General features: G+C 39.5%; 1 protein-coding gene across 4 annotated transcripts in view; it reads left to right on the top strand.

The window, feature by feature from the left end:
• Positions 1 to 800: 800 nt before the first annotated feature.
• BRD10 (bromodomain containing 10) overlaps positions 801 to 26200 on the top strand; it is a 67899-nt gene continuing 42499 nt past the window's right edge. For 3 of the 4 annotated variants that reach the window (XR_011050051.1, XR_011050050.1, XM_068422641.1), the window contains exons 1-3: positions 801 to 1442; positions 3916 to 4116; positions 12558 to 13990. Coding sequence is in view for 2 of the 4 variants with exons in the window: in XM_068422641.1 (XP_068278742.1) it covers positions 853 to 1442; positions 3916 to 4116; positions 12558 to 13990 (2224 nt within the window). In the remaining 2 variants the exon portion in view is untranslated. Of the gene's footprint in view, positions 1443 to 3915; positions 4117 to 11873; positions 11909 to 12557; positions 13991 to 26200 lie in introns of those variants that run through there. The other variant, XM_068422642.1, reaches the window with a different exon arrangement.

Raw genomic sequence — 26200 nt, 5'->3', positions numbered from 1 at the left:
CGTCAGAGACCGGCGTCGTTCCCCACCCTGACGAGCGCACGGCCGCACCAAGCCGCCGGCGGGACACGGCTCCCACGCCTGGTGGCCGCCGGCCCCTCTGAGCGACCCCCGCCTGTCCGCCCACCCCTGCGCGTGCGCACCAACGGCCACCGCCCCGCGCGCCGCAGGCGCCCTCAGCCTCCCGCGCCCCACTCCCGGGCGGGCGCCCTCTGATGACGCCACCTCACCTGACGCCCGAAAAAAACAGCGCGCCGCCGCCGCCATCCGGGCGCATGCGCGCTAGGTGAGGCGCTTGGTCCGTTTCTCTCGTTCCCCTCCGGGGCCGCCGCGTCCCCTCCCATCCCGCACGCGCCGGCTGTTAACTGACACCGCTGCCGGCCGCGGCCGCTTCCAGCTGCCGCCGCTGGGCCGGTCCCGCCGTGCTGTGAGGCGAGGAGGGGAAACACTCGCCCGCCTGCCCTCTCCGCCTCCCTTCAGGAGGAGGCGGCGGGCGAGGGGAGGAGGGAGGCCCCGTCACGGCGGGGGAACGCGGGCGGAGAGGGGGAGGGGGGGGGGGCCCGAGGCCGGCGGGATGCGGGAGGAGGGACGCGCCGCTGCCCGCCGCCGGGGAGGGCCCCTGAGGGCACAGGCGCCGTCCCCGGGCGGGCGGGGCCGTACGCAGGCCCGGGCGCGCCAGCCGGAGGCCGGCCGCTGCCTCCTCCCCGGCAGCCGCGGCCCACCCCCGCAGCTGGGGGGCAGGGCTGAGGCCGTCGCGGGGGAGCGTGGCGAGGGACTGAGTCGTGTCTCTGTGCATAGGTGAGCCCGATGACGATTCGCCGGCTGGGCGAGGGGGAGCGCGGCGGTCCCTAGCTGATGCTGAAGAGCCGGCCCGGGGCCGGCAGCCCCCCTGGAGCCGGCGAGGCCCTGTGCGTGCGCGGGGTGGGAGACATGGACTCGGCAGAGCCCGCGGGCGCCGCGGGCGGAGACCTTTCGGCGGATCGTCCCGCGGCTAGCCGCCCTCGGTGCGAGGAGGAGGAGCTGGGCAAGGAAGGAGATAACACGGGAGGGAAGAGCGGTGGGTGCTCCTGGGAGCAGAGCCTGAATCCCGAGCTGCAGCAGGGATACCGCATCTTGCGCGAGTTTCTCATGGAGAAGTACCGACCTCTGACAGCACCATTTTTGAAGCCACTCGCGGATCAGGCATCCATCAGGGAAGAAGGAGCTGGCCCCCTCTCGGGTCATAACAACAGTCACTCCTTTCAGCAGTCGCCAGGTGGAATGTGGCTATTGAAGATGGAAGAGAAATTTTCCGGTGGACAGTACACAGGGATAGCAGATTTCGTGGGTGACTTCCGGCTAATGCTGGAGACATGTTACCGGCTGCATGGTGTAGATCACTGGCTCTCCAAACAGGCCCAGAAGCTGGAGATGATGCTGGAACAGAAGCTGGCGCTGCTGTCCCGGTAGGTGTAGAGAACTCTATGGGCCCTGCCAGATGCTGTTTACGTAAAGTAGAACAGGAGGGTGTGTTTCTTTATGTAAAAAAATACTACTTGAATGGTTTTTAAAAAGCCTGCAATAAACCACTGAAGCTCTCAATACTTCCAAAAAGAGGAATGTTTCCTACTGGAAACTATTCAAAATGCTTTGGTGATTCCGAACCCGAAAATACCAAAATGCAAAATAAGGCATTGCATTTCCTGGCTGAGATTTTCCTTCTGAAAGAAGCCTTTTATGAACATGGAGGAACACTTGTTTAGACAAGATGTCAAATGTTCCTTTGTTTATCTTACACTGTCAAAAGCAAGTGAAACTACCCAAACTCTGTGTGAACATCTGACTCTTTAATGTTGTGATTTTTACAGTCTGTGAAATTTTTACTGTCTTTAAAATCAGTAGGAATAAAAACTTCAGCCAAAGTACCTTGCTTTGAAATGGCTTATTTTTGATAATCATAAAATGAAAGATAATGCTTGGCACATTATAGTCTTAAATGGCAAAATGAAAATTGTGATGTGTTCAAATCTAAGTCCCTGGCAGGAACTTGTTTATCAGCCAAAGCAGCTGAAGCATAGAAGCTGTCAAGCTATGTAGTAGAAAGCCCAGTTTAAATCATGACTGAAATACATGCTTTCTCGTGAGTTTGACATAGGCTTAGTTCAGTCATATTCAGGAACCTGTGGTGGCTTCTTCCAATGAAAGGTCCACCAGTCTTCTGAGTGACATAGTATTTTGCATATAAAAACCATGAGAATTTTTTTGCAAAGGGTGAAGGAACAGTATTGGGAAACACGTAAAGGTGTGCATGTCCATCAGCCTTAAACTTGCTAGTTGATGCAGAGCATTAGCTGCCAGCTGGTAAGGAGAACCTTGCTCGTGTAGTGGGAACGCTTGAGTGTGGTGCAGAACTCAACTGAATAAGCCAGAGTGAATGTATTCTGTGTTGGTGTAGAAACACTGTATTTGAAACTGTTTTTGCATAACAGCAGTTTTGGGACAGGTTGGAAGCAGAAAGGAAGGAGCTGATCCTAATGGGGCATGAATGTTGCTAGTTTGCTTAGTAAAACTTGATTTAAAAAAAAAAAAATCAGAATTCCTGGCTTAAAAGAGTTACTGCTGGCAAATAAATAGCTAACCAAATGCAGCTTGGAAGAGTTATGCCAAGTTCATTTATGTATGTTTTGTGACTGTAACGTCTCAACCGTACTGAATTGAAGGGCATTTTGTTGAAGGCTCTTTGTTGAATTATATGACGGCTTATTGGATTCAGTAAGACCTGAGAACGCTTAATGCCTTTTTACTAGGAACTGCATAAGAAAGTGAAGTCAATTTGTGTACTGGGTCATCAAATAGCTTTATATGTATTTATTAAAAAATTAAATTGCTGTTGTCATTCTTTCACAAATGCACAGTCTTTGTTCAAATAAATATTAAGAAATATTAAACTGGCCAAAAATTATCCTCCCTAAATATATAATGAATTTCTCTTATATTAACTCTTCAGAGATGTGTAAAGATTTTTTCAATATGTCTGTGGACACTAGCTTGGTAAAAGTTTCTAAGAACTATGTATAGAAGGGATTACGGAATCTAGAAGTCTCGAAGTTCTTTTACTATTTTTGATCAGACAGATTTGTTTTAAGTGTTTAACAGAACTAATTTTATTAGCAAAATGAAATTCAAGAACTACTTCTTGGAATAATCATTCTTGCTTCATTACAGAGCTGTATTTATCTCAATGATCCCCACAAAGTGTCTCAAGGGAAGTGATCAGTGTTGGTTGCATGAATCTCAGATATTACAAACCTCAGAAAATTACCTCAGAATGGAGGTTGCTTTTGAATCAAGGTTGGATTTTTTCCCCCTCCCCTCAAATGTTTTCAGAGTTTGTGTGATACAGTGTTACTTCTCATACCAGTTTTGGTGGCACACTTTGAAACAGTATAAGATGAAACATAGCTTTACAGCCAAATTTGTAGTGTTTTGCTTTTCACCTTTTTTTTTTTAATTTTTAACAAAACTAAACTACTGTTTAACACACACGCTCACTCCAACCCAAACCAACAAGTGCACTTTTTATTTCAATATTTTTAGGTGTCTTCTAAAAATGATAGTTTTTTATCTCAGGTCTTGTGGAAGTATTTTCTTTCCAAATATTTATGGATTAATATAGGAAATTCAACTACAAATAATATTTCTTTACTTGAGATAAATACCTACCATTTTGAACAGATGCGAAAATATAGCTCGTGTTAGCATGTTGGTTTTATTTTTAAAATTTTGTAGAGCAACTTTCAAAGTGGAAAAAGTGGCAGGTGAAAAATAACTGCTTTTTTTCTGAGTAAATATGCTTGATCTGTGGTTGGTAGTATAGGCATTAAAGTGCTGTTGGTAAGGGAAATTGTAATTGTGAATTGACTTGCATTTTTCTTCTAGGCATTTAAGAGACAAAACATCAATAGCTGTAACATCTAGAGGATGCTATGGGCTGGAAGATGAGAAAGGAACAGCATGCATTTCAACAGGACGTCGTTCCACGCCTCGCAGTTTAGTAGGCTTGTCAACAGGCGTGTTTGAGTCTGTGATGGTTCAGGTTCTAAGACAAGAGGAGCAGCTGAGAGCAAAAGAGGAGAAGAGGTAATAGGAAAAATTGTTTTGGTTTTAAATAGTTATGTCTTCCTTTTTCTCTACAGGGGCTAGCTCCTTAAGGCTTTTTTTAGGTAAATAAATGTGGTGCTCTTTGTCTTAAGTTCCTGAATGGACTTCAGTACAGGGCATCCACAAAGCAAGAAATTAGTTTTTGGTTTACCACTGTCTTCAAAAATTGCTAAAGTCATATAAGCTTTAAAATAAATTAAGGCTGCTGTTATTTTAGGATAGTAACTGAAATCATCCACATCAATTTCCTGTTAGCTCAGTCAAAGTTTATCATACCTCTCCTTGGACTGTTTTCCATGCAACAATTAGTTTAAAAACTACTGGAATTCTTAACTACAGTCTAATTCTATGATCTTGTCACTGCTTCCCTCACTGATAGCCAGAAGCAAATTATCTCTGCCAGTGCCACTCCTATTATCTCACTGATGTGGCATTTCAGCTTGTCAGTTAGGTAACAAATTCAGAATGTGTGTGTAATTAACACTGTGGGATTTTGTGGTTCTCATAAATTTAAGAGGTATATAATTCCAGGCAGTGTTTAATATTGACTGTGATAGGTTTCACTTTGAGGAAGTTGAAGCTCATAAGCTTGTATGCTTCAACAGTAACTCGAGACACTGTGTCTGAATATGGAGCATGATGATAAGACAGTATTAGCTTTAGGAAACAAAATATTTCCTGCTTTTTTAAAAGTTTACAGTTTTGCAGGTTTTTCCTGTATTTAACCAGTTCACCCTCATTTTGCAGGTAATCTTCAACAGATTTGAAGCCATACAGTTCAGGCTGACTTGAGTGTTAGTACTTTTTTTTTTTCTAGAGATGAGTGAATCTTTCTTCTTCTAATCCACCTCATACTTTGCAAAAAAGCAAAGATCATTAGGGTTGTTGTTTCTCTGGTAAAATTATCTTGATTTTTGTTCAACTCTGTGTTCTAGATCTCTGAACTTGACAACACTGTTATGAAAAAGGACATTTTGATTGGATTTGAATTCATCCATAGTCAGTAGAACATATTACCTGATCAAATAAAAATTTTACTTGCATACACGTGTTTTAAGCACGTTCCTGCAAAGCTGTAGTAATTAACAGTTAAATCCAGATATATGGATATACTCAAAAGTCCCAGATCCTGTGCAAAGGATACTCCACAGTGGTTGATTCTACAGAATGTTCTAAATAACAGAAAAAGATCATAACTAGCTTGCCTCTTTATGACCTAAAATTTTGAACCGTGTCACTTATTAGGAAGTAATAAAGATGAGTCAGTACATAGCTGGTTGAAATTTTCTTTGATTCTGTCGATCTTCTCAAATAATCATGCTTCAGATATCTTCTTAACTTTTCTTATTTAATAATGGATCCACCATGTTTTCAAAGTATCTTGGACCTCTCTATACCAATTGTTTCCCAATTCACTAAAATGCAAACGTTCCAAAAGTACATTTTAGAGGTATTTTATGAAAACAACTTGGAAATTGCAAGGCCTGTAAAATTAGTAATACGTTACCAGGGAAGATCATATCATACAGCATATATAAATTTAAAAAGTGGTTTGCATATAAATGCACATACTTGCAACACTAAGATAGGACATTTCTTATTCAAAAATGTATTACAACAAGAACAGACAGTGAGATGGATTAAGAACTGGCTACACAATAGAGCCCAAAGAGTGGTAATCAATGATGCCAAGTCCAGCTGGAGACCTGTAACTAGTGGAGTCCCCCAAGGATCAGTGCTGGGTCCAGTCCTGTTCAACATCTTCATCAACGACCTTGACGAAGGGACAGAGTGTCTTCTCAGCAAGTTTGCTGATGGTGCGAAGCTGGGAGGTTTGGCTGATACACCTGAAGGCTGTGCGGCCATTCGGCGTGATTTGGACAGACTGGAGAGCTGGGCAAAGAGGAACCTAATGAGATTCAACAAGAATAAGTGCAGAGTTCTGCACCTGGGAAGGAGTAATAAAATGCACCAGTACAGGTTAGGAGGTGATCTGCTAGAGAGCAGCTCCGTGGAGAAGGACCTTGGAGTGCTGGTGGACAACAAGTTATCCATGGGACAGCAATGTGCCCTTGTGGCCAAGAAGGCCAATGGTATCCTGGGGTGCATTAAGAAGAGTGTGTCCAGCAGATCGAGGGAGGTCCTCCTCCCCCTCTACTCTACTGTGGTGAGACCTCATCTGGAGTATTGTGTTCAGTTCTGGGCTCCCCAGTTCAAGAGGGACAGAGATCTACTGGAGAGAGTCCAACAGAAGGCTATGAGGATGATTAAGGGACTGGAACACCTGCCTTATGAGGAAAGGTTGAGAGACCTGGGGCTTTTTAGTCTGGAGAAGAGAAGACTGAGAGGGGATCCGATTAATGTGTATAAATATATGAGGGCTGGGTGTCAAGAGGAAAGGGGCAACCTCTTTTCACTTGTGCCCTGCAATAGGACAAGGGGCAATGGATGCAAGCTAGAGCACAGGAAGTTCAACCTCAACATGAGGAAGAACTTCTTTACTGTAAGGGTTACAGAGCACTGGAACAGGCTCCCCAGAGAGGTTGTGGAGTCTCCTTCTCTGGAGACTTTCAAGACCCGTCTGGATGCGTTCGTGTGTAACCTGCCCTAGATTGGTCCTGCTCTGGCAGGGGGGTTGGACTCGATGATCTCCAGAGGTCCCTTCCAACCCCTAACATTCTATGATTCCTAAACTTACTTTGCATTATTGCTAAAATATAGGCTGTTGAATATAGTTATCTGTTAAGAAGAGAAAATTGTTACTCAGCTGCTTTTTTAAGAAATCTGACATGCTGAGGTTTGCACAGAACAGGTACTTTCAAAACTATAAGCAAAATTGCAGACTTTGTAGTTTAATGGGAGTGCACAGTGCCATCGTTTTGGTAACCCCATTGCAGTATTCCTTAGAGCTACAGTATTGGTCCATTGGCAAATGTGCATTTTAATTACTGAATTTGGCTTGCACTCACTCTTCATTTTTTGTAATAAAAGTGAAGTTTGCTGAACTGAAATTGCGTTTATACCTGTTTAAAGCTTATAGTAAATCTGCAAGGAAAATTCAAGTAAAAATATGTGATTCTGAACAATTATCCACATCTTTTTCCGGCCACAAAATGCTAATGCAGAATTGCTCTTTATTTCAATGTATCCTAGTAGAATTCATGCTATGAACTGTGTTCTTAGAACTAAAGCACTACTTTGGTGGATACAGATTATTTTATTTAATATTATTATTATTATTTATTGTTTCACTTAGTCTTTCATCATGGTTGTAAAAGAATGAGTGTCTAAATCTGTTGCTATAATGTAGGCTATCCTGTGTCAGAGTACAATTATGAATGACTGTGATGGTCAACTCAAATGAGTGAGTTTAGGATTTTAATTTCTACCATACTGAACTTTGCCTTCCTCCTGTTCTTGCTCTACTGCTCTTTTTCCCTGTAAAATTGTGTGTAGTATGGTAGTATAACTTGCTTGTGTGCTGGCAAATCAGTTGTGTTTGGATAGGCAGCACCTGCTGTTCACCCAACTTAAGATGAGTTATTAGGAACATAAAGTGCTCACTTTCTGGCCATCCAGCTGACCACTCAGCATACATGTACTTTTTAGCTAGCAATTATCTTTGTTTAGACTGTTTAGCTGCCTCACTAGGAGTTCCATACTACCAGCCCCAGATAAGTAAGGTTACAAATGCAAGTGCCTTTCTACAAAACTTAGCCTCATACCTAAAGAAATTGCCTGTTGAAGTCCAAGTTAATATCTAATCCTTTGCTTTAGATATTTAGATACTCTTGCAAGGCATAGGCATCTTAGGATGAGTAGAAAGAACTGCAGTAAATGAAATCTTTAAAATATTTTAGATATTTTTTCCCCCCAAATCCTTGAAATTTATTTTACAAGCTTTTTTCCAACTGCATATTTTGGAAGAATATCCTGAAGTGTGGTTTTTATCTTCTTTTCTGTAGTTAACTTCATGGAAATCCTACTCCAAAGCCTTTCATTATTTTTGTTACGTAGGTACCCTTTGTAGAGAGTTCTCTTGTAGTTTATCCATTTCTTGCACAATCTATTTATTTTTTTCTTTATTTAATATTTTATAACCTCCCCCAAGTGGTACATTCATCACAGTAGACTCAACATGTAAAAACTGGGAAGATGTCTTTGCAAAGCTGATTTCACTATTTTGTAGCTAATACTTTCTGTACAGCAGTAAAAGCACTTCCCCCCTCCAAGTACATATATGTAACAACTTTTGATTTACTTTTCTTGTCAGTCTTGTTTATAAGCTTCCCTTTTGTTAAATTGTTCTAATTACCAAAATATTGAATATCTGATTACCAGAATATTGAATATCTTCTTTGGATTATTAGTTATATTTCCATGAAGTTCTACTCAGCTGCTTGGTTACATGCTAATTAAGTAATGTATCAATACACATACTAACTTACATATTAGTTAATAAATAATTGTGGAATTAGTATGTAATTGGAAATGCTTCCCTATTTAGAGGCATTTAGATACCTAAACATAGAGGTAGATTCCTACTGAAATTTTTAAAGCTGCCAGTGAATGACAGGTACTTAACTGTTTGATTTCGGTGGGAATTAAATGTCAATATGACTTTGATTTGTTGAAAATTATGCTAGGCAGCTCTGTGTCTTTACTGTCTCTGAAAACGTGATCCTGCAATAGGTTTCAGACATCTTCATCAAAACATTTAAAGAATTCAATTCTGGTTGCAAGTTAGTTATTTTAATTAGCAAATTGTGGAATGAGGTGTACTTACACAGTCAATTTTGCCTTCTATGATGATGTTGCGAGCATGGAAGGAACTAGGTCCTATGGAAGAATATAGAGTATGGCATAATATGATGTAAGACATTACAGATACAGAATTAAGGTCACATGGGTGTCTTCAAATTGAATTTCTTCTGACTTTTAAATCTTGATTTATTTTACAATAACACATAATATGCTATTTTGTATGCAACTTTCTGGTTTATTTTTTAAAAGAAAGTTTGTAGAAACAAGTTATTGTAGAATTAAAACAGTTCTTTGTACCTTGTCATCAGAGTTCCAGTGCCTTACCTTTTACCTGTGAAAAATTACTCAACACTTAAGTGAGTTAGAAGTGGTAATTGGGGGGGGGGGAAGTAAAATCTAATCTTTCCCTCTTCTCACCTCCAAGTGAAATCTCTGGTTGCAAGTGAGAAGGAATTAGCTGGTGAGATGTGTCTGCTGTCTTAAAGGAGAAAATAAGAAAGTGAGGAGTTATGTCTGGACTCTGTTTTAGGTGGTGTCTCTACTTCGGGTTTTAGGTGGTGTCTCTACTTCGGGTTTTAGGTGGTGTCTCTACTTCGGGAGCATGTCTTCTGAGTTTTAAGGTCAGGTGCATTGTTTTATTCACTCAAGAGCTGCAGAACAACTGCTGCAGACATGTTCTAGGAATATGTTTGTCCTTTATTACTCTGTAAATGTCAGCTTGACCTTAGAATAGTTTTGTGTTATTATTGTAAATGCAATACATGCCAGGAAACATATTCCTTATAAATGTAAATAAAAGTATGAAACAACAGGTTTTTTACAATTGCTGTCAGCATAAAAGCCAAATATGTTTGCACAGATAATTTCTCCATGTAAGGATATTTGTCCTGCTAAATAGCAAATGTTTCTCTCTGTCTCTCCCCTGCTCCCTTGCCCCATCTCCTCTCCCCTCATCATCCCCCTCCTCCCTCTCAAAAAAACACCCCAGGAAAAAAGCTATGCCCTCCAAAAGATGGGCAGCTAATAGGAAGACCTCAATAATGAAGATATGAAAGTGTGCTATTATTTACATTTTCTCTTGAATGTCTACTGAGAACGGAATGACTACAGATATTGTGATAAAATGATAGCTTTAAAAAAAAAGGCAAACGTTTTGCAAGTGAAACAACATATGTTTTTCTTTTTAAAGATCTTTAAAATAGTGTAATGATTGTCATTTTATGAAGTGCAAGACAGAGGTGAATCTAGGGTATTGTACTTATTTTGAGAATTCTACCTTAATTTAGATTATTAATTGATGATAAGTTGAAACAGCTTGCAAAGGTGATATTTTTAGGTCAACTACAGCCTGTATTTTTATTAAATGATACTGAAATGTGATTGTTTCTACAAATGTTCTATCTTGCTGTCAGTCTATTAATATTTAAGCTTATTTCTGTACTATTTTAATAGAGTTCACACCTTGTGGAGGCAGAAGGTTAATTGGAAGTATGTTTTACAGTTAGGGAGGAGAGAGTGGGGTTCAGGAGTGCTTTGAAATTTATTTTTCAGAACACTTTTTACTTACTATCGTTTCTTCCTCTGCCCCACTTGTAATTTATTTATTTTTATTTATTATTTTTAGTTATTTTTATTTATTAATGTAGTATTAACACATGGAAATAGAACAAAAGTCAGCACTAAAAAATGCTCGCATTACCTATGCAAGTAGTGTTGTTGAATTTACTGGTTTATTCACCTAGAATGGCAAATAGAATTTTGTCATCAGACCACATTCATTATAAGTTTAAATTAGTGCTGCAAAGTGGCATTTTGTCTTTAGATCCCATCCATTATATGATTAAATTAATGCTGCATTGGGAGAGTGAAGCTGAGAATTTACTGACCTGTTTTCTTTTACATTTTAATTTTATGTTTTACATGAATCTGTCTTTCTGCATTTAATAGGTACATAAAAAAGATGCAGTATGTGATACTAAAAATTTGTGTTCAATTTATGGTAACAAGTCACTTGAAATTTAATTTCATTGAATAAGATAAAGCATTCAGTGGAATCTTACTGTATTATATGTCATTTTGCATACACAGAGGATGCAAATTTTAAGTTTGTGGTCATGGCATATTTCTCCTGCATTGATACTAAAGTGTGGGCTGAACTAGGTTTGTTGCATGTTTTACATTACTGAAATATCTAGTCAATGCTTCAAGTACGCATTCTTCATGCTAGTAGCCACTACTAGCTTCGTGTTGTCAAAGAAAGATTTTAATATACCATTACTCTTTGGCTGAATTTGGAAAGCATTGATGCTTTGAATGGATACATGGCATTTATTAGCTACTTGTATACAAAGAAATATAATTGGAGGTTAGCAATCTTGAAGTAAGGACATGTAAATTCCAGTAACAGGTCACATTAATGACCTGATATACACAGGTGACTGTTTCTAGCAGTGGTCAGTGATAAAAGCTTCAGAGAAAAAGATCTGAGAAGCTTTGAAAGAGCTCTAGAAAAAATTTCCTCTAAGTACATCTATATCCTAATCCTATCTTTTGGAATCTGGTCATGCCTTGAGGTAAAAATGTTAGTTTACCATTGCAACATTAAAGAAAAATCCTTCCTGTTACTGGTAACCCTTGATATTCTTGTGATTTATGCAGATGTCCTATTTTTCACTTTGGAACTAAATTAACATATCCTGTGTTCTAGTAAGTTAGGTGGTAAGCTACACATGGTTGATTAACTGAAGTGGAAGCATTTCTGCCTCTTGTTGCCTTTAAATTTCATGATGCATTTACAAATAAAAGTAAATAGAAATTCCCAATCTATCATATTAGTTTTGTACATTGCTGTCATGTTTCCTCTTGCTAGTGTTTTGTGTAGAGCCCCAGATTTTTCAGAAGTTTTTACAGGCCTCTGATTACTCATAATCTCTTTCTCTGAATACCCACTATTTCTGCTCTATCCTTTTTTTAGATAGGGGGACCAGAACTGAATACAGTTTTTCAGGTGAGGGCAAACCATTTATTAGTTTAATGACATTTTATTTCTGGTGTTACTTTCCATCACATTCTTCATACATCCTGATATTTGTTTCCTTTTTGACCACCATTGCAAACCAACTAGTAACACACCTGTGGGTAGAAGGGAAAATGGCTTTTGTATGTGAGTGAAGCATTTAACAGTTAGGCATGTATATTTGTGTATTGAGGAAGGGAGTTACAAGGTGCGTGACACAAGCTATTGGGCAACCATTTGAAAGCAAGACTTGTCTGGAATTTACTTTCAGAGATTTTTATATGGATAGTTTGTTGCAAATACTTATTCCTGCCAAAAAGCGACTGGGGAAGGGAATACATTTTTTTTTTTTTTTTTTAAATCTAAACCACCAAAACTATTGATATCTGTCAGGTTTTTTTCTTACCTTTTCCCCTTTTTTAAACTAGTGGTGATAGAAACAAAGGACTGTAATTTTGCATTTTGGTGCAGTGATGTGTTGTGTAATCCAAAGTAAGAGAAACTGAATTAAAACTTTATATATTATGTTCTTTATAACTTCAAGATAAGTGTGTTTGTCATGCTGTAGTTCTGATTTTTTTCTCCCTGGTTTCTTTTCGTTCACCTGATATCTGAATTTTCATGAACTTTCTCTTAATAGGCTGAGAGAGCAAGAAAGAAAAGAAGCAGAAGAAGCTAGTCAAAAAGAAATAGAAGAATGGGAAAAGTCACTTTTAGCTCAAGCAGCACCTACAAGGATGGAGACAATGTGGGAAATTCCAGCTATTGGTCATTTTCTTTGTTTAGCGCAACAGATTTTAAATTTACCTGAAATAGTATTCTATGAATTGGAACGTTGTCTTCTGATGCCTCAGTGTAATGCTTTTTTATCTAAAATAATGACTTCTTTATTAAGTCCTCCTCATCGCAGATCTACATTACATCGCAGGCCTACACTTTCTTACAGGACTTGGGAAGCAGCACTCAGGCAGAAAGTACAACACTGGTATACTGTTGTAGGGCAGACTGACAATCCTAATAGCTCTGCAGAAAAACTTGGATTATGTCCCCAGTTTTTCAAAGTCCTTGGAGAAGTTAATCCCTTGCAGGAAAAACAATTTCATGAGCTGCCATTCTACAAAAAAGTGTGGCTGCTAAAAGGTCTCTGTGATTTTGTGTATGAAACACAAAAGGATGTTCAGGATGCAGTGCTAGGTCAGCCTATCCACGAATGCAGAGAAGTAATTCTTGGTTATGACTACTTGGAGAATGCATATGTTCATTTTCCACAGTTCTGTGGTGCAGATGTTCGAATTTACAAACAAAAACCTTTTCAGGCTCCTGAATTCCCATCTCCTCCCATCAAAGTTAAGAAAGTGTCACGTGTTAAGTTGGAGAAAGTAAAACATGATTATATAAGTAAAAGCAATGAGGAGGTCAGTTCTGGTGGTAGAGAAGAGCTGCTACATCGTTCCAAGACAGTGGAGAAAAGTATGGGCTCCATTGTTACCTGTCCAGAAAAAAAAACACATTTAGATAGCTTTAGAGTCACTACAGGGGAGATTAAGATTAACTGTGAAATCAAGACCTCAGGAATCTGCGAAGTCAAAAATACTGGTTGCTATAAAGAGAACTTGAGGAGTCTGGTTGGTTCAGGAGAGATTGTTGGTATGGGTGGTCATCCTGGTTCAGGAGAAATAATTGCTGTGGAGAATGGACAAGGTTGTGTTGAAATGGCCAGAGTAAAAGCTGAGATCAGTCCATTCAAGGAGAACACACTGAAAGCTTGCCAAATGCATGTCAATGGCACTCAGAATGACAACCATGACATAAATTACCACGAATCTGCTAAAGAAACAATGCTAGAGAACTCGCTGCAAAATAAGAAGAAACTAAATAAGTTGCAGGCAAAAAAGAAGAAAAAGAAAAAAAAGAAGTTGAAGGATATTCTAAATGAAAATCTACAGAGAAAACTTGATGACTTGCAAAGAAAGCGTGAGCTTCATCTTTATCCATTTAAATCTTATAAATCTGAGATCCAGAACAAGTTGTTTATAATCAAAAAGAAAGCAAAACACAAGAAACACAAGTCTGGTAAGTTGACATTTTTACCTGTAATAAAAATCATTAGAATACTAATTTTTTTTTTTAATTGTGTTTTTATCTGATTAGTCTACATTTTGTTTTGTGAAACAGGACAGCCTTATTGCATTACAGAATCACAGAACGGTTGGGGTTGGAGATCATCTAGTCCAACACCTTGCCAAAGCAGGTTCCCCTAGAACATGTTGCACAGGGTTGTGTCCAAGTGGGTTTTGAATATCTCCAGAGAAGGACACTCCACAACCTCCCTGGGCAGCCTGTTCCAGTGCTCAGTCACCCTCAAAATAAAGAAGTTTTTTCTCATATTTAGATGGAACTTCCCGTGTTTCCGTTTGTGCCCATTTCCCCTTGTCCTGTCGCTGGGCACCACTGAGAAGAGTCTGGTCCCATCCTCTTGACACCCGCCCCTAAGGTATTTGTAAGCATTGATAAGATTCCCCCCTGCTCAGTCTTCTCTTCTCCAGGCTAAACAGACCCAGAAGGCTTTTCTGATGTTAATTTTAATGTGAAAGTTTCCCATTCAATAACACAAGCACATAAAACAGGCTCATCAGCTGATTAAACCATGATTCATTTGCAGAATGTATCTTTAGAGAACATAATTCATTGGAAGAGTTTGTTTGTTACAAAAAATATTTAGGAGAATGAATCTGACTAACTGTTTAGCATCAGATTGTGTAGCTTGAAGTTGTTTCATACTGTCTTATGTCAACAATTGTGGAAATATTTCTCCCCTTTCTCATAATATTACCTTATCCAAATTACAAAGAAACACAGAGTAATTACATTAGATCATGAATCTAAAATTGTTCCTACGGGAACTGTGCAGTCTGAGGTCACCAAACAGTATTGCTTTCTGCGGGCCTGATCACATTTCTGCTTAGTCCAACAACTGAGATACAGAATTTATGCAGATGATGTTTTTATTACAGATGTGGGCAGCATCTAGTTAAATGTTTCAGGTAGGTGATACACAATCCAGATTTCACTTAACTCACTGGAAAATTTTAAACCACTTTTAAAACAATAAAGTTACGAAGTCCTTAAGTCAGTTCAAATTGTCAGGTAGTTGTAGTATTTTTGATGTCATATGAAGTACCATAAAGCTTGATCTGCTCTCGAGTCTTGGGCTAAGCTATGTCTGTTATATCTTAGCAAACTGCTTCAAAGATTACATTTTTTTGAAGTGACAGACTTATTTTCTGAACAGTGTAGATTGACAGGTAAATACTGTATTTCACTTGAAAAAGCAGAGAGCCAAAACCAAAAATGTGCACCAAAATGTCTTCTAAAGGGTAAGAGAATTCAGAATCTGATGCCAATGAATTTTAGCTAGAAGCTGAGTGGAAATTTAAAGCTAAGAAAACAAGTAATGCTTAGATCCCAAATATTTGTGCAGAATATGCAAAGAACTGTCTTACTATATAAGTCACAAACTCTTCCTTCCAAAAAATGTCAATGCCTACATCTAAACATAATTTAAGAGTTACAGTTGAAGTTCATATATGTAGTATTCAGCAAAAGTAATGTATTTTACATTCACTTTTGTGAGTGTTAGCTCTCCAAATGTATCACGGTTTTCATTCTTAAAACCAAACAACAAAATTAATGATAACCCAAATTGCAAATAAGGGCTCTTTAATTTAGAGAACTATTGGAAAAAAATTGGGGACCAACTGTCCTTTATTTTTCTGTGGAAGTATTTAAAGTAGGTCACCATCTTCATTGTAACCTTCATTTTACAACACATGCTTAAAAATCTACTTTCTATGAATTAAGCAATGCTCGTAGAACAGTATGTGTCATTTTTTAATAGATTATTGTTTTGAAAGACAACCACTGTTAGCAAAACAGACTGGCAATATTTGAAAAAAGCTTTTGAAGTTAATTGATAGAAATGATGTTTACGGTGATAATTGCTTTTCTTATGTGTATCATAAAAACAACAGAATTCAAAAAAGCTGCCCGTTTGCCTCCATCTTGATACTTGATATACTTAATAGCCTGGATCTGATAGTCTAGGTTACACTCAGATGATATGTTCGTTTCCATTCAGGTGAAGGGCATAAAACACTCTTTTTCATCTGCGTGAGACTGGAATTGTCCTGGGCATGATATGAGGGGTCCTGTTTCTTGTTGTTTTGTCTTCTTTATCTATTAATATGTTGAGGCATTGCCCTTCTGATTACTTCTTCATTGCAAATTTTGACCTTTCTTCCTATGCTTGTTAAATGCCTGTTAGTCCTGTAGCTGTTAGGCTGAAATGGATAGGACTGTATTGAATGCATGTCAATGCCTTATTGTTTTGTAATGTTTCATAACATTTAAGGCCAAGTAGTATTTCTCAAAGCTCTTCTGAAATTTTGTCTTCTGTTTAAAGATACCCTGACAATGTAGAACAAAGGAAGGGATTTGGTAAAACTTGTCCTAAATTCACAAAAACACTTGATTTAAATCTGATTATAGCCATAATCACTCTTTACAATGTTCTTTAAAAGTACAAGAGCTAAAAGAGAGCATCAGGAATGTAGAAGTGAGTACCTTTCCTTATTTTTTAACGAGGTGATTTTTTTTTCCGCCATTGGTTCTCTAAGGCAGCTAAATGTAACTTTGAGTCACAGTTCATATTTCTGTTGAGATGATTTGCACATTCCTGGCTTGTTGTAGCAGTGGTACCCAAAAGGTATTGTTCATGAATATAGACTGGTTGTGCAATTTTTTTAGCTGAAAACTTCCCATAACTATTGTGAGCAAAACTTACTGGAGAACACAGCTGTGTCATGAGCATTGCCATAGTTACGAGGTTTTCTTACAAGTTATGAAAACGAAGGTGTAACCACTTTACTGAATCCGTGTCTTTGAAACAAGGTGGTGGTTATTACTGTGGCAGTGTTCTATGTCAATATTATTGACATAGTACTGAATTTAATGGAAAGACAGAATCAGAGAGAGTAGTTCTGTAAACAACTTGCATACTACACATTCATTTTAAATGTTCATTTATTACTGGACTTAGATAAATTAGGTCATAAATCCTTGAATTAGATTGTGACAATGGTGATAGGCTTGTTGGATCTGGACTAAGACAGATATGCTGAAGTAAATCACGGAGTACAACAGAGATTGCAGTGCAAGGCACGGTACAAAAGCGTGAGAATTCTGTGATTGCTTGCACGAAACAGGGATTGGATGAAATTCAGAACATCCGTAGGGTTGAGAAAATAGGAGAGACCAGAGGCTGCTTGAAATAACTGTGATGTGCCTGAAGCAGGGGTTATAGTGTTAAGATGAATCTCTTTTATTCCAATTGGTGTAGCAAACACAAATACAGCATGCACCTTCAGAAGAACCTTGATGTAAATTCTATGCCCTATACTTGTGCTCTGAAAGATTCATAGCAGTACACATGCTTGAAGTCTATTTTGCAGTATATTTTATTTTTTTAGGGTACCATTACATTTTGTGTATGGAATCAAGCATTGCTTGAGTGTGAAGAAATGAATTTAACAGCCTGGAAGCAGTTTTGTAGTGTCTGGTGTACTGTCCTTGGGAGTTTAATCTTCACATTTGTCTTCAGAGTTGTAAAAACATTGCTGTGTTGTCTAGCCACTACATCTGGAACAGCCTGTTAACAACCTAATATTGAAAACATTACATGAGATGTTCTACCGAATTGTAACACGTACTCAATGCATTAAACTACGGTGTCAGTATCTTCAGAGACATGTACTGCTGAGGTTTTATTCAGTTTACTTACATTGTTCTGTAAATCAGTTTATTAATGCCCTTGTTCAGACCTGCTTTGCTGTTTTGACTGTATAAAAGCATATGCTGTGTCAGTGTGGTAGCTTCAAAGGTCTATAGCAATGCTTCATTTTCCAGATTATTGCATGTTATGTTTTCTAAAAGAGGAGCTATTGGGTGCAAGATAGAAGATGAGGAGAATAAAGAGAAAACAGGACGTTCTCAGTAGCTGCCAAATCTTTGAAAAGCATGAAATGTGTCTCACAAATTTATGAACAGGCAAATTCAGGCCAGTTTTTCAATTTGGGAACAGTGGAGTTGCTGCTAGAATGTAGTGAGAAAACAGGAATTCTTGCAGTAGGAAGGGGCTAACTTAACTTTTTTTTACCATGGCAAATAGAACCGAGGTAGTGTTTGATGTCAAAACCATCTGTTTACCCCTCTGGGGGAATGAAGCTCTGCTGCATATGCAGTAAAAATTGCCTTTTTATTAAAAATTACTATTAGAATAAATTTTTATTAAAAATTGCTCTATGTTGTCACTTTATAATTTGAAGCAGGGATTGACATTACTTTTGTTCTTCAAGGAGGAGCCACGAGAACTCAAATATCGTAGTTCATAACGAAAAGTTTTACTAGATCTGTAAAAATGTTCCTGTTTTCAAGTCAAAATGACTTATGATAACTTATAAATGGATTGCATTGTCTTTGCTGAGGCAATTTACAAATAATAGCATTTCTGTGACTTAGTGTTTCGTTTGTCTACATCCCTATGCCTCTAAAATAGGACTAGAAGAGATCTGAAATATAATTTATTTATTCCCCCTTCTTCACCCTCAGATGGCAAGACCAGCTTGAGATGGTTTCTGTTTTAGTTGCATCTAATCTCCCTAGTGGGCTTTTTGGATGCTCATAACTAGTGTCCAGGCCCTGGTTTTTATGTTACCTTGTTAATTGCCTGCACATCTATTCAGTGATAACATCTGTGGAATTTGTTTTGGCTTGAAAGGAAAACGTATGGCAGACAGATGGCTTCTGGATATACTGAACTTAAATAACATCTATGAATTTTCTCAGAGTTGGCTAAGGGGCTCTTGGCCAGTAAAATATTGATTTCCAGTGAATCTTAGAACAGAAGTGTTCCAGCAGTGGTGTTATTTAAAGGAATAAATGTGAAAGATCTGTAGATCTGGATTTGTTTTTTACTTTCAGCAGTGAGTTTGTTTAAGAATTTGCTTGATGACAATTATAAATATGTAGAAGGAAAATCAATAAAAGCCAGCTCTTAACTATCAGTTGAAAGTATAAAATAATCCAATCTCTGGGAATTGAGATTAGAACAGATGATAACACAAAACAGTATTAATTCAGGGTAGTCATATTTCTTCTGCTTCACCTATTGTGATCACCATTAATTTAGCATTAAAAATTAAAAAGTAGTAATGTAAAAATTTTTCACCTTTGAATTATTTTACTAATTTATTTTAGTTTAGTTTTGGTTTGTTACATAAAGTACTGTCTTTACTCTGAGACTGAGTGATGCATGAAACCTGGAATACACTATTTCAAACAGTACGGATATTTCAGTGCTTTCCAATACAACCTTCACTAACTTTGAAATCAACTTTTCTCAGAGTAGCATTTGTTTCACATTCACTTTAGTGCTTTCACTAACCTCTGTTATTGGTGTATACTAATACTCACTATACAGGTTTCTGTCCTCATCATCCTTCAGGCACCAAACTCTGTCTGAGTAGACAGGGCAATATCCAAGTTAATGTTACTTGTGTCTGCTTAATACAGTTTCCAGCTTTTTTGGCAGATGAGTAAGGGCTTCCTCAAGTAAGTTTACTGTGGAAAACCTATATTTTACTGCATTCCTGCTGCAAGATGTTTGTTTTCGTTCAGAAAAAACAATGGGGTGATAGCTAAAATGTTTCACAATTGCACTGTCTTTTACTGCAGATTGCATGCATTTTGACAGTGTTCTTGTTCCAATTTAATATCCAAGTGGTTTGTTTCAGCAGGTGAAGTCAGGAAATGTGCGAATTGAGCTTTTGGGCTCTCATGTTACCAGCTCTAGGTATAGGTTGGTAGCATGTTATTAGAGAGAAATATTATGTCAAATCAATAGTGAGATTTGTTTTATATCCACAGATAACTGAATTATAGTTTAATTTAGGATAAGATTTGTTGTAGTTTGCTTGAAGAATAAAGTGATTGTGTGTTTTCTCTTTATTCTCTGGTAGACAATGGAAAGGACTCTTTATTTATTGCACAGTCCTTATTCGACCTCTGAACATAGAAGGGCTCATGCCTTATGTGTCTGTAGTTGTCCCCTCTCTAATCTCAGGAACTGCTTAGCTTTCTGTCAGTATTGGAGGTGGTATAAAAAGAGCTAATCCTCTCCTGCAGCATGGGAGGGGAAAAAAGATGATAGTTACAGTTTCTGTTCAAGGTAAGATGTCTCATAGTCTCCTCCCCTCTGAACTGAAATGCAACTGAAATGTGGACCCTGTTCGAAAAGGCAGTGTGGAGACATAATTAGTAATTGTGGCACAGTAAAATCATGTTAGTGGGTGAATGTAAGGTTACAGAGGAATAATATAGCCTGACATTTCCTAGCTTTAGAACAGTTCCTTTTGCAGCAAAGTAGATTTTTTTTAATACAGTTTTGACGTGTATATATTTGAATACAAACCAGGTTTTTCTGTTCAGTAATGTTATGTTGTAATTCTGGCAAGGAGGAATAAAGCTCAGGTTTTTTTTTCCAAATAAGTGTTGGCTATATTTGAAATTGAACTTTAAAGTTTTGATTCTTTTTGATATAATCTTTATTACAAGTATTGCCCTATAGTGGAAACAGGAATAAGAATAAATCAATATTTATTTATCAACATTTATAAAACATTTATCAAGTACTTGTTCAAGTATTTCTCTACTCCGCAAAATATAATTTAAGAGTTGTAGCTATTGCTGGATAGGGAGGCCACTGTTAGTGCCTCAAGATGGTAGGCCTAACAATAGCTAATTTTAGGTAGTTGCAGCTATTGAAGGAGAAGGTCTCTTCAGCTGTTTCAAGATCATGATTTTCTTTGGACTTCTTTAGTTTGGGAAACGCTTAATTTGTTTTGATGGAGAGTGTTTTTCTCATTCTTACATGATTAGGAAGAAGTGTAAAGAAATTCATTGGACAAAACCATTATTTCATTTATCTTCCTTCTGTGCAGTGCAGTCCTGAGTTATTGATTCCTATGTATTTGTTACTAATATATGTATACTGTGCAACATAGTCTTTTTTAAAGAGTCACAGAGCCATAGAAAAGCTGGTTGGAAGGAACATCTGGAAGTCACCTAGTCTGATTCCTTGTTTGAAGTAGGGCTGTCACAAATACCAGATCATGTAAGCTGTGACTAGAAGACCTCTAAAGATGGAAATCTATTTGTTGAGCCACTGTTCCCCCTTACCTCTCTGAGAATTTTTGTACTGAAATTAGTTTATTATTTTGTCTATATGTAGAAACCTGGTGAAGTGGTTTGTAAATTATGGCTAGTAAAACGTGGGGACCAAGAGATGGGAAGCAACCAGGGTGTGTTGAATTGGAATAGGTGGCCTGAAGAGATAATGCATATGAGCTTCCTTATTAGAAATATTTTTTTTCTTTATTATTTCTTAGGTGTGTTTTTCTAAATCTGATTGCTTTGAGTGAGCAATTAAATGTATTTGTACGTTGACTATGCTCTGAAAGGTACAGTGTATTGTGATTCAAAATGCATCTAGCTGCTGTCAGAAACATTACTTCATCTGCTAAAGTAAGTAATTTAAGCCATTTTAAATAATTTAAATATTAAATAAATTACCTTGGATTATGGGTGAAGGAGCTCTAGCAGACCTCAGTGGAGTGGTTTGAGAAGTTGCCACTCACAGTGGATGCCTGTTCATCCCCTTAGTGATTTTACCCTCCATACAAAATCTATGCCCACCTCAGCCTGGCAGTTGAAGCTAAGTGACTGCTCTGTGGTGGCATGGCTGAAGTGTGAGCATGGTCATGCTTCATGAGTCAGGGCCAGTAGCAGGTAGCTGGTAGAGGCTGACATCCCTTAGAATAGTTGTTTTTGCTGAACATGTCAGCTTGTGGTCTGAGAATCTAAAGTAGCAGATCTCAATAGATTTTTATTGTGGAAATATGATCCTTGTTTAATTTTATCCAAAGATTTTTCAGCTCAAAGGTAAGTGAATTGGAATATTTTTAGGTACTAAAGTCAATTTGGAAACTGGACACAGATGCAGCCGCATTGTCTCAGGAATACTAAACAGAAGTTTCCCTTTATTATCTTGGTGTTTTTTTCCTTGAAAAGCTATTAAAAATTCTTTTTAAGACTTGGCAAATGAGAAATATTATTTTTTGAAAACCAGAGATAACTTTTTTTAAAAGAGAATGTCAGTACTATTGCTATAACTTCTTTTGAATTTTGATTTGGTGTTTTATAAGGATGTTATTAGGGTAGAAGATGCATGGGGAATAAACAGGAGTTAGAAATCCGTGTTCGGTCGGGGGGCAATGATTTAGTGGCAATTACAGAGACGTGGTGGGACGCCTCGCATGACTGGAATGTGGTCATGGATGGCTATGTCCTGTTCAGGAAAGACAGGCCGCTAAGGAGAGGTAGTAGAGTTGCTCTTTATGTGAGTGAGCAGCTAGAATGTGTTGAGTTCTGTCCAGGGGCGCATCAGGAGCGAGTTGAGAGTTTGTGGGTGCGAATTAAGGGGCAGGCTGGCAGGGGTGATACTGTTGTGGGTGTCTATTACAGGCCACCAGATCAGGATGAGGAGGGTGATGAGGCCTTCTACAGGCAGCTGAGAGCAGTCTCGCAATTACAGGCCCTGGTTGTCATGGGGGATTTCAACTACCCTGATATTTGCTGGGAGGCCTACTCAGCCAGCCATCCTCCGTCCAGGAGGTTCCTCCAGTGCATTGATGATAACTTTCTGATGCAAATGGTGGATGAGCCAACTAGGAGAGGAGCGCTGCTGGATCTGATCCTCACTAACAAGGAGGGTCTGGTTGAAGAGGTGAAGGTTGAGGGCAGCCTTAGTTGCAGTGACCATGAGATGGTAGAGTTCAGGATCTCATGTGGCAGGAACAGAATAGCTAGCAGAATCACAACCCTGGCCTTCAGGAGGGCCAACTTTGGCCTTTTCAAGCAATTGCTAGGGGAAATCCCATAGGACAGGGTACTAGAAGGTAAGGGGGCCCAAGATAGTTGGTTAGCATTCAAGGACTGCTTCTTCCGAGCTCAAGATCAGAGCATCCCAACAGGTAGGAAGTCAAGGAAGGGTACCAGGAGCCCTGCATGGTTGAACAGGGAACTGCTGGGCAAACTCAAGTGGAAGAAGAGGGTGTACAGATCATGGAAGGAGGGGCTGGCCACTTGGGAGGAATATAAGTCTGTTATCAGAGGATGTAGGGAGGCAACTAGGAAAGCTAAGGCCTCCTTGGAATTAAACCTTGCAAGAGAGGTCAAGGACAACAGAAAGGGCTTCTTCAAATACATTGCAGGTCAAGCCAACACTAGAGGCAATGTAGGCCCACTGATGAATGAGGTGGGGGCCCTGGAGCCAGAGGATAAAAAGAAGGCGGAGTTACTGAATGCCTTCTTTGCCTCTGTCTATACTGCTGGAGGCTGTCCTGAGGAGCCCCGGACCCCTGAGGCCCCAGAAGAAGTCAGGATAGAGGAGGAATCTGTCTTGGTAGATGAGGGCTGGGTCAGGGACCAATTAAGCAATCTGGACATCCATAAATCCATGGGCCCTGATGGGATGCACCCGCGGGTGCTGAGGGAGCTGGCGGAAGTCATTGCTAGGCCACTGTCCATCATCTTTGCTAAGTCGTGGGCAACGGGAGAGGTGCCTGAGGACTGGAGGAAAGCGAATGTCACTCCAGTCTTCAAAAAGGGCAAGAAGGAGGACCCGGGTAACTATAGACCGGTCAGCCTCACCTCCATCCCTGGAAAGGTGATGGAACAACTTGTTCTTGGTGCTGTCTCTATGCACATCAAGGATAGGGGGATCATTAGGGGCACTCAGCATGGCTTCACCAACGGGAAGTCTTGCTCAACCAACTTGATAGCCTTTTCTGAGGACATAACCCGGTGGATAGATGATGGTAAAGCTGTGGATGTGGTCTATCTTGATTTCAGTAAAGCGTTTGACACAGTCTCCCACAGCATCCTCGCAGCTAAACTGAGGAAGTGTGGTCTGGATGATCGGGTAGTGAGGTGGATTGTGAACTGGCTGAAGGAAAGAAGCCAGAGAGTGGTGGTCAATGGGACAGAGTCCAGTTGGAGGCCTGTGTCTAGCGGAGTCCCTCAAGGGTCGGTACTGGGCCCAGTACTATTCAATATATTCATTAATGACTTGGATGAGGGATTAGAGTGCACTGTCAGCAAGTTCGCTGATGACACCAAACTAGGAGGAGTGGCTGACACACCGGAAGGCTGCGCAGCCATTCAGAGAGACCTGGACAGGCTGGAGAGTTGGGCGGGGAGAAATTTAATGAAATATAACAAGGGCAAGTGTAGAGTCCTGCATCTGGGCAAGAACAACCCCATGTACCAGTACAAGTTGGGGGCAGAGCTGTTGGAGAGCAGCGTAGGGGAAAGGGACCTGGGTGTCCTAGTGGACAGCAGGATGACCATGAGCCAGCAATGTGCCCTTGTGGCCAAGAAGGCCAATGGCATCCTGGGGTGTATTAGAAGGGGTGTGGTCAGCAGGTCGAGAGAGGTTCTCCTCCCCCTCTACTCTGCCCTGGTGAGGCCGCATCTGGAATATTGTGTCCAGTTCTGGGCCCCTCAGTTCAAGAAGGACAGGGAACTGCTAGAGAGAGTCCAGCGCAGAGCCACGAAGATGATTAAGGGAGTGGAACATCTCCCTTCTGAGGAGAGGCTGAGGGAGCTGGGTCTCTTTAGCTTAGAGAAGAGGAGACTGAGGGGTGACCTCATTAATGTTTATAAATATGTAAAGGGCAAGTGTCATGAGGATGGAGCCAGGCTCTTCTCAGTGACGTCCCTTGACAGGACAAGGGGCAATGGGTGCAAGCTGGAACACAGGAGGTTCCACATAAATATGAGGAAAAACTTCTTTACGGTGAGGGTGACCGAACACTGGAACAGGCTGCCCAGAGAGGTTGTGGAGTCTCCTTCTCTGGAGACATTCAAAACCCGCCTGGACGCGTTCCTGTGTGATATGGTCTAGGCAATCCTGCTGCGGCAGGGGGATTGGACTAGATGATCTTTCGAGGTCCCTTCCAATCCCTGACATTCTGTGATTCTGTGATTCTGTGAAGATGAGTTTACCCAAGTTAGGTTGCTGTATATATTAATTCTCTTCCATTGTGCAAATATGTGTGGTGTTTTCTTTTTGTTTTGGTATGTGATATGTGCCTGCACCATAGGACAAGTGATGTGTGTAGTCACAAAGTGGGAAAGAGACTGTGGTGCTGCTCTGTACAAATATATTCTTAGTTCATGGCACATGTCAGCCTGGGAATTGTGTGAGTCTTATGGTACATATATTCTAGTAAATCTTATGATATATATATTCTAGTAGGCATGCTTTATGATAACCTGTATGTCGTAGTCTGTTTTCAAAGACTTTTTTTCCGTGATTCAGTTTACACAGAAGGTAAGGCTCATTTTCCTTGTGCCTCTACTCAGTTTTGTTTTATTCTTGTTCTGACTGTTACCCATTATCTTCCCTAATGCATGTTTTTCAGTCGCTGCTGCGAAGGAAAAAATATTTACTTTCTTTTTTTTTGGTAATTAATTATAATTCTTCCTAACAATTTTTCCCTCTTTTTCAGAAGGAAATATTGGGGAAAAGAGAGCATGTTTCTGTTAACTGTGTTATTTTTTGAAGTACACTGCATCATACAACACCTAATGCAGAAAATATTAACATACATATTTGCTGAAAATTATACTTAAATATGAAAATAAAATGAAAGTTTTCATTTTAATCGTATTCAAATCCTTCTTTGTAAAGAAGCAAGACAGTCTAGCTGCCCCATGTTTTTATCCCTTCATGTTCTTGCCAGATAACATTCTTTTACAGGGCTGTAACAAGGAACCACCATACGGCCAGACTTCTTTTTGAGTCAATTTGTCAAGAAGACATCAAGAAAGATGTCTACTTTAGTTCATTGAATGGACACCACTGTTCTCCATAGTAGCAATTATGTTTTCCATGCAGCTGGGATTTATAAAATATATAACAAAAATGCTTTTTTGCCTCTTGTCAAAACGTTTGGGTTATTGTTCTAATTAACAGGCTTCTCTGTTTTATCACTCGTTCTGTAATATGAAATCTGTGAGTGTTTCTTTTTGGTAGTTGAGGTATCATTAAATTTTTTTATGTGTTCAGTATGTGGAGTTTCAAATCTAAGTTGATTTATTGAT

Source organism: Nyctibius grandis, chromosome Z (assembly GCF_013368605.1).
Source record: "Nyctibius grandis isolate bNycGra1 chromosome Z, bNycGra1.pri, whole genome shotgun sequence".
Classification (NCBI taxonomy): Eukaryota; Metazoa; Chordata; class Aves; order Nyctibiiformes; family Nyctibiidae; genus Nyctibius; species Nyctibius grandis.
This window is presented reverse-complemented; position numbering and strand designations above follow the sequence as displayed.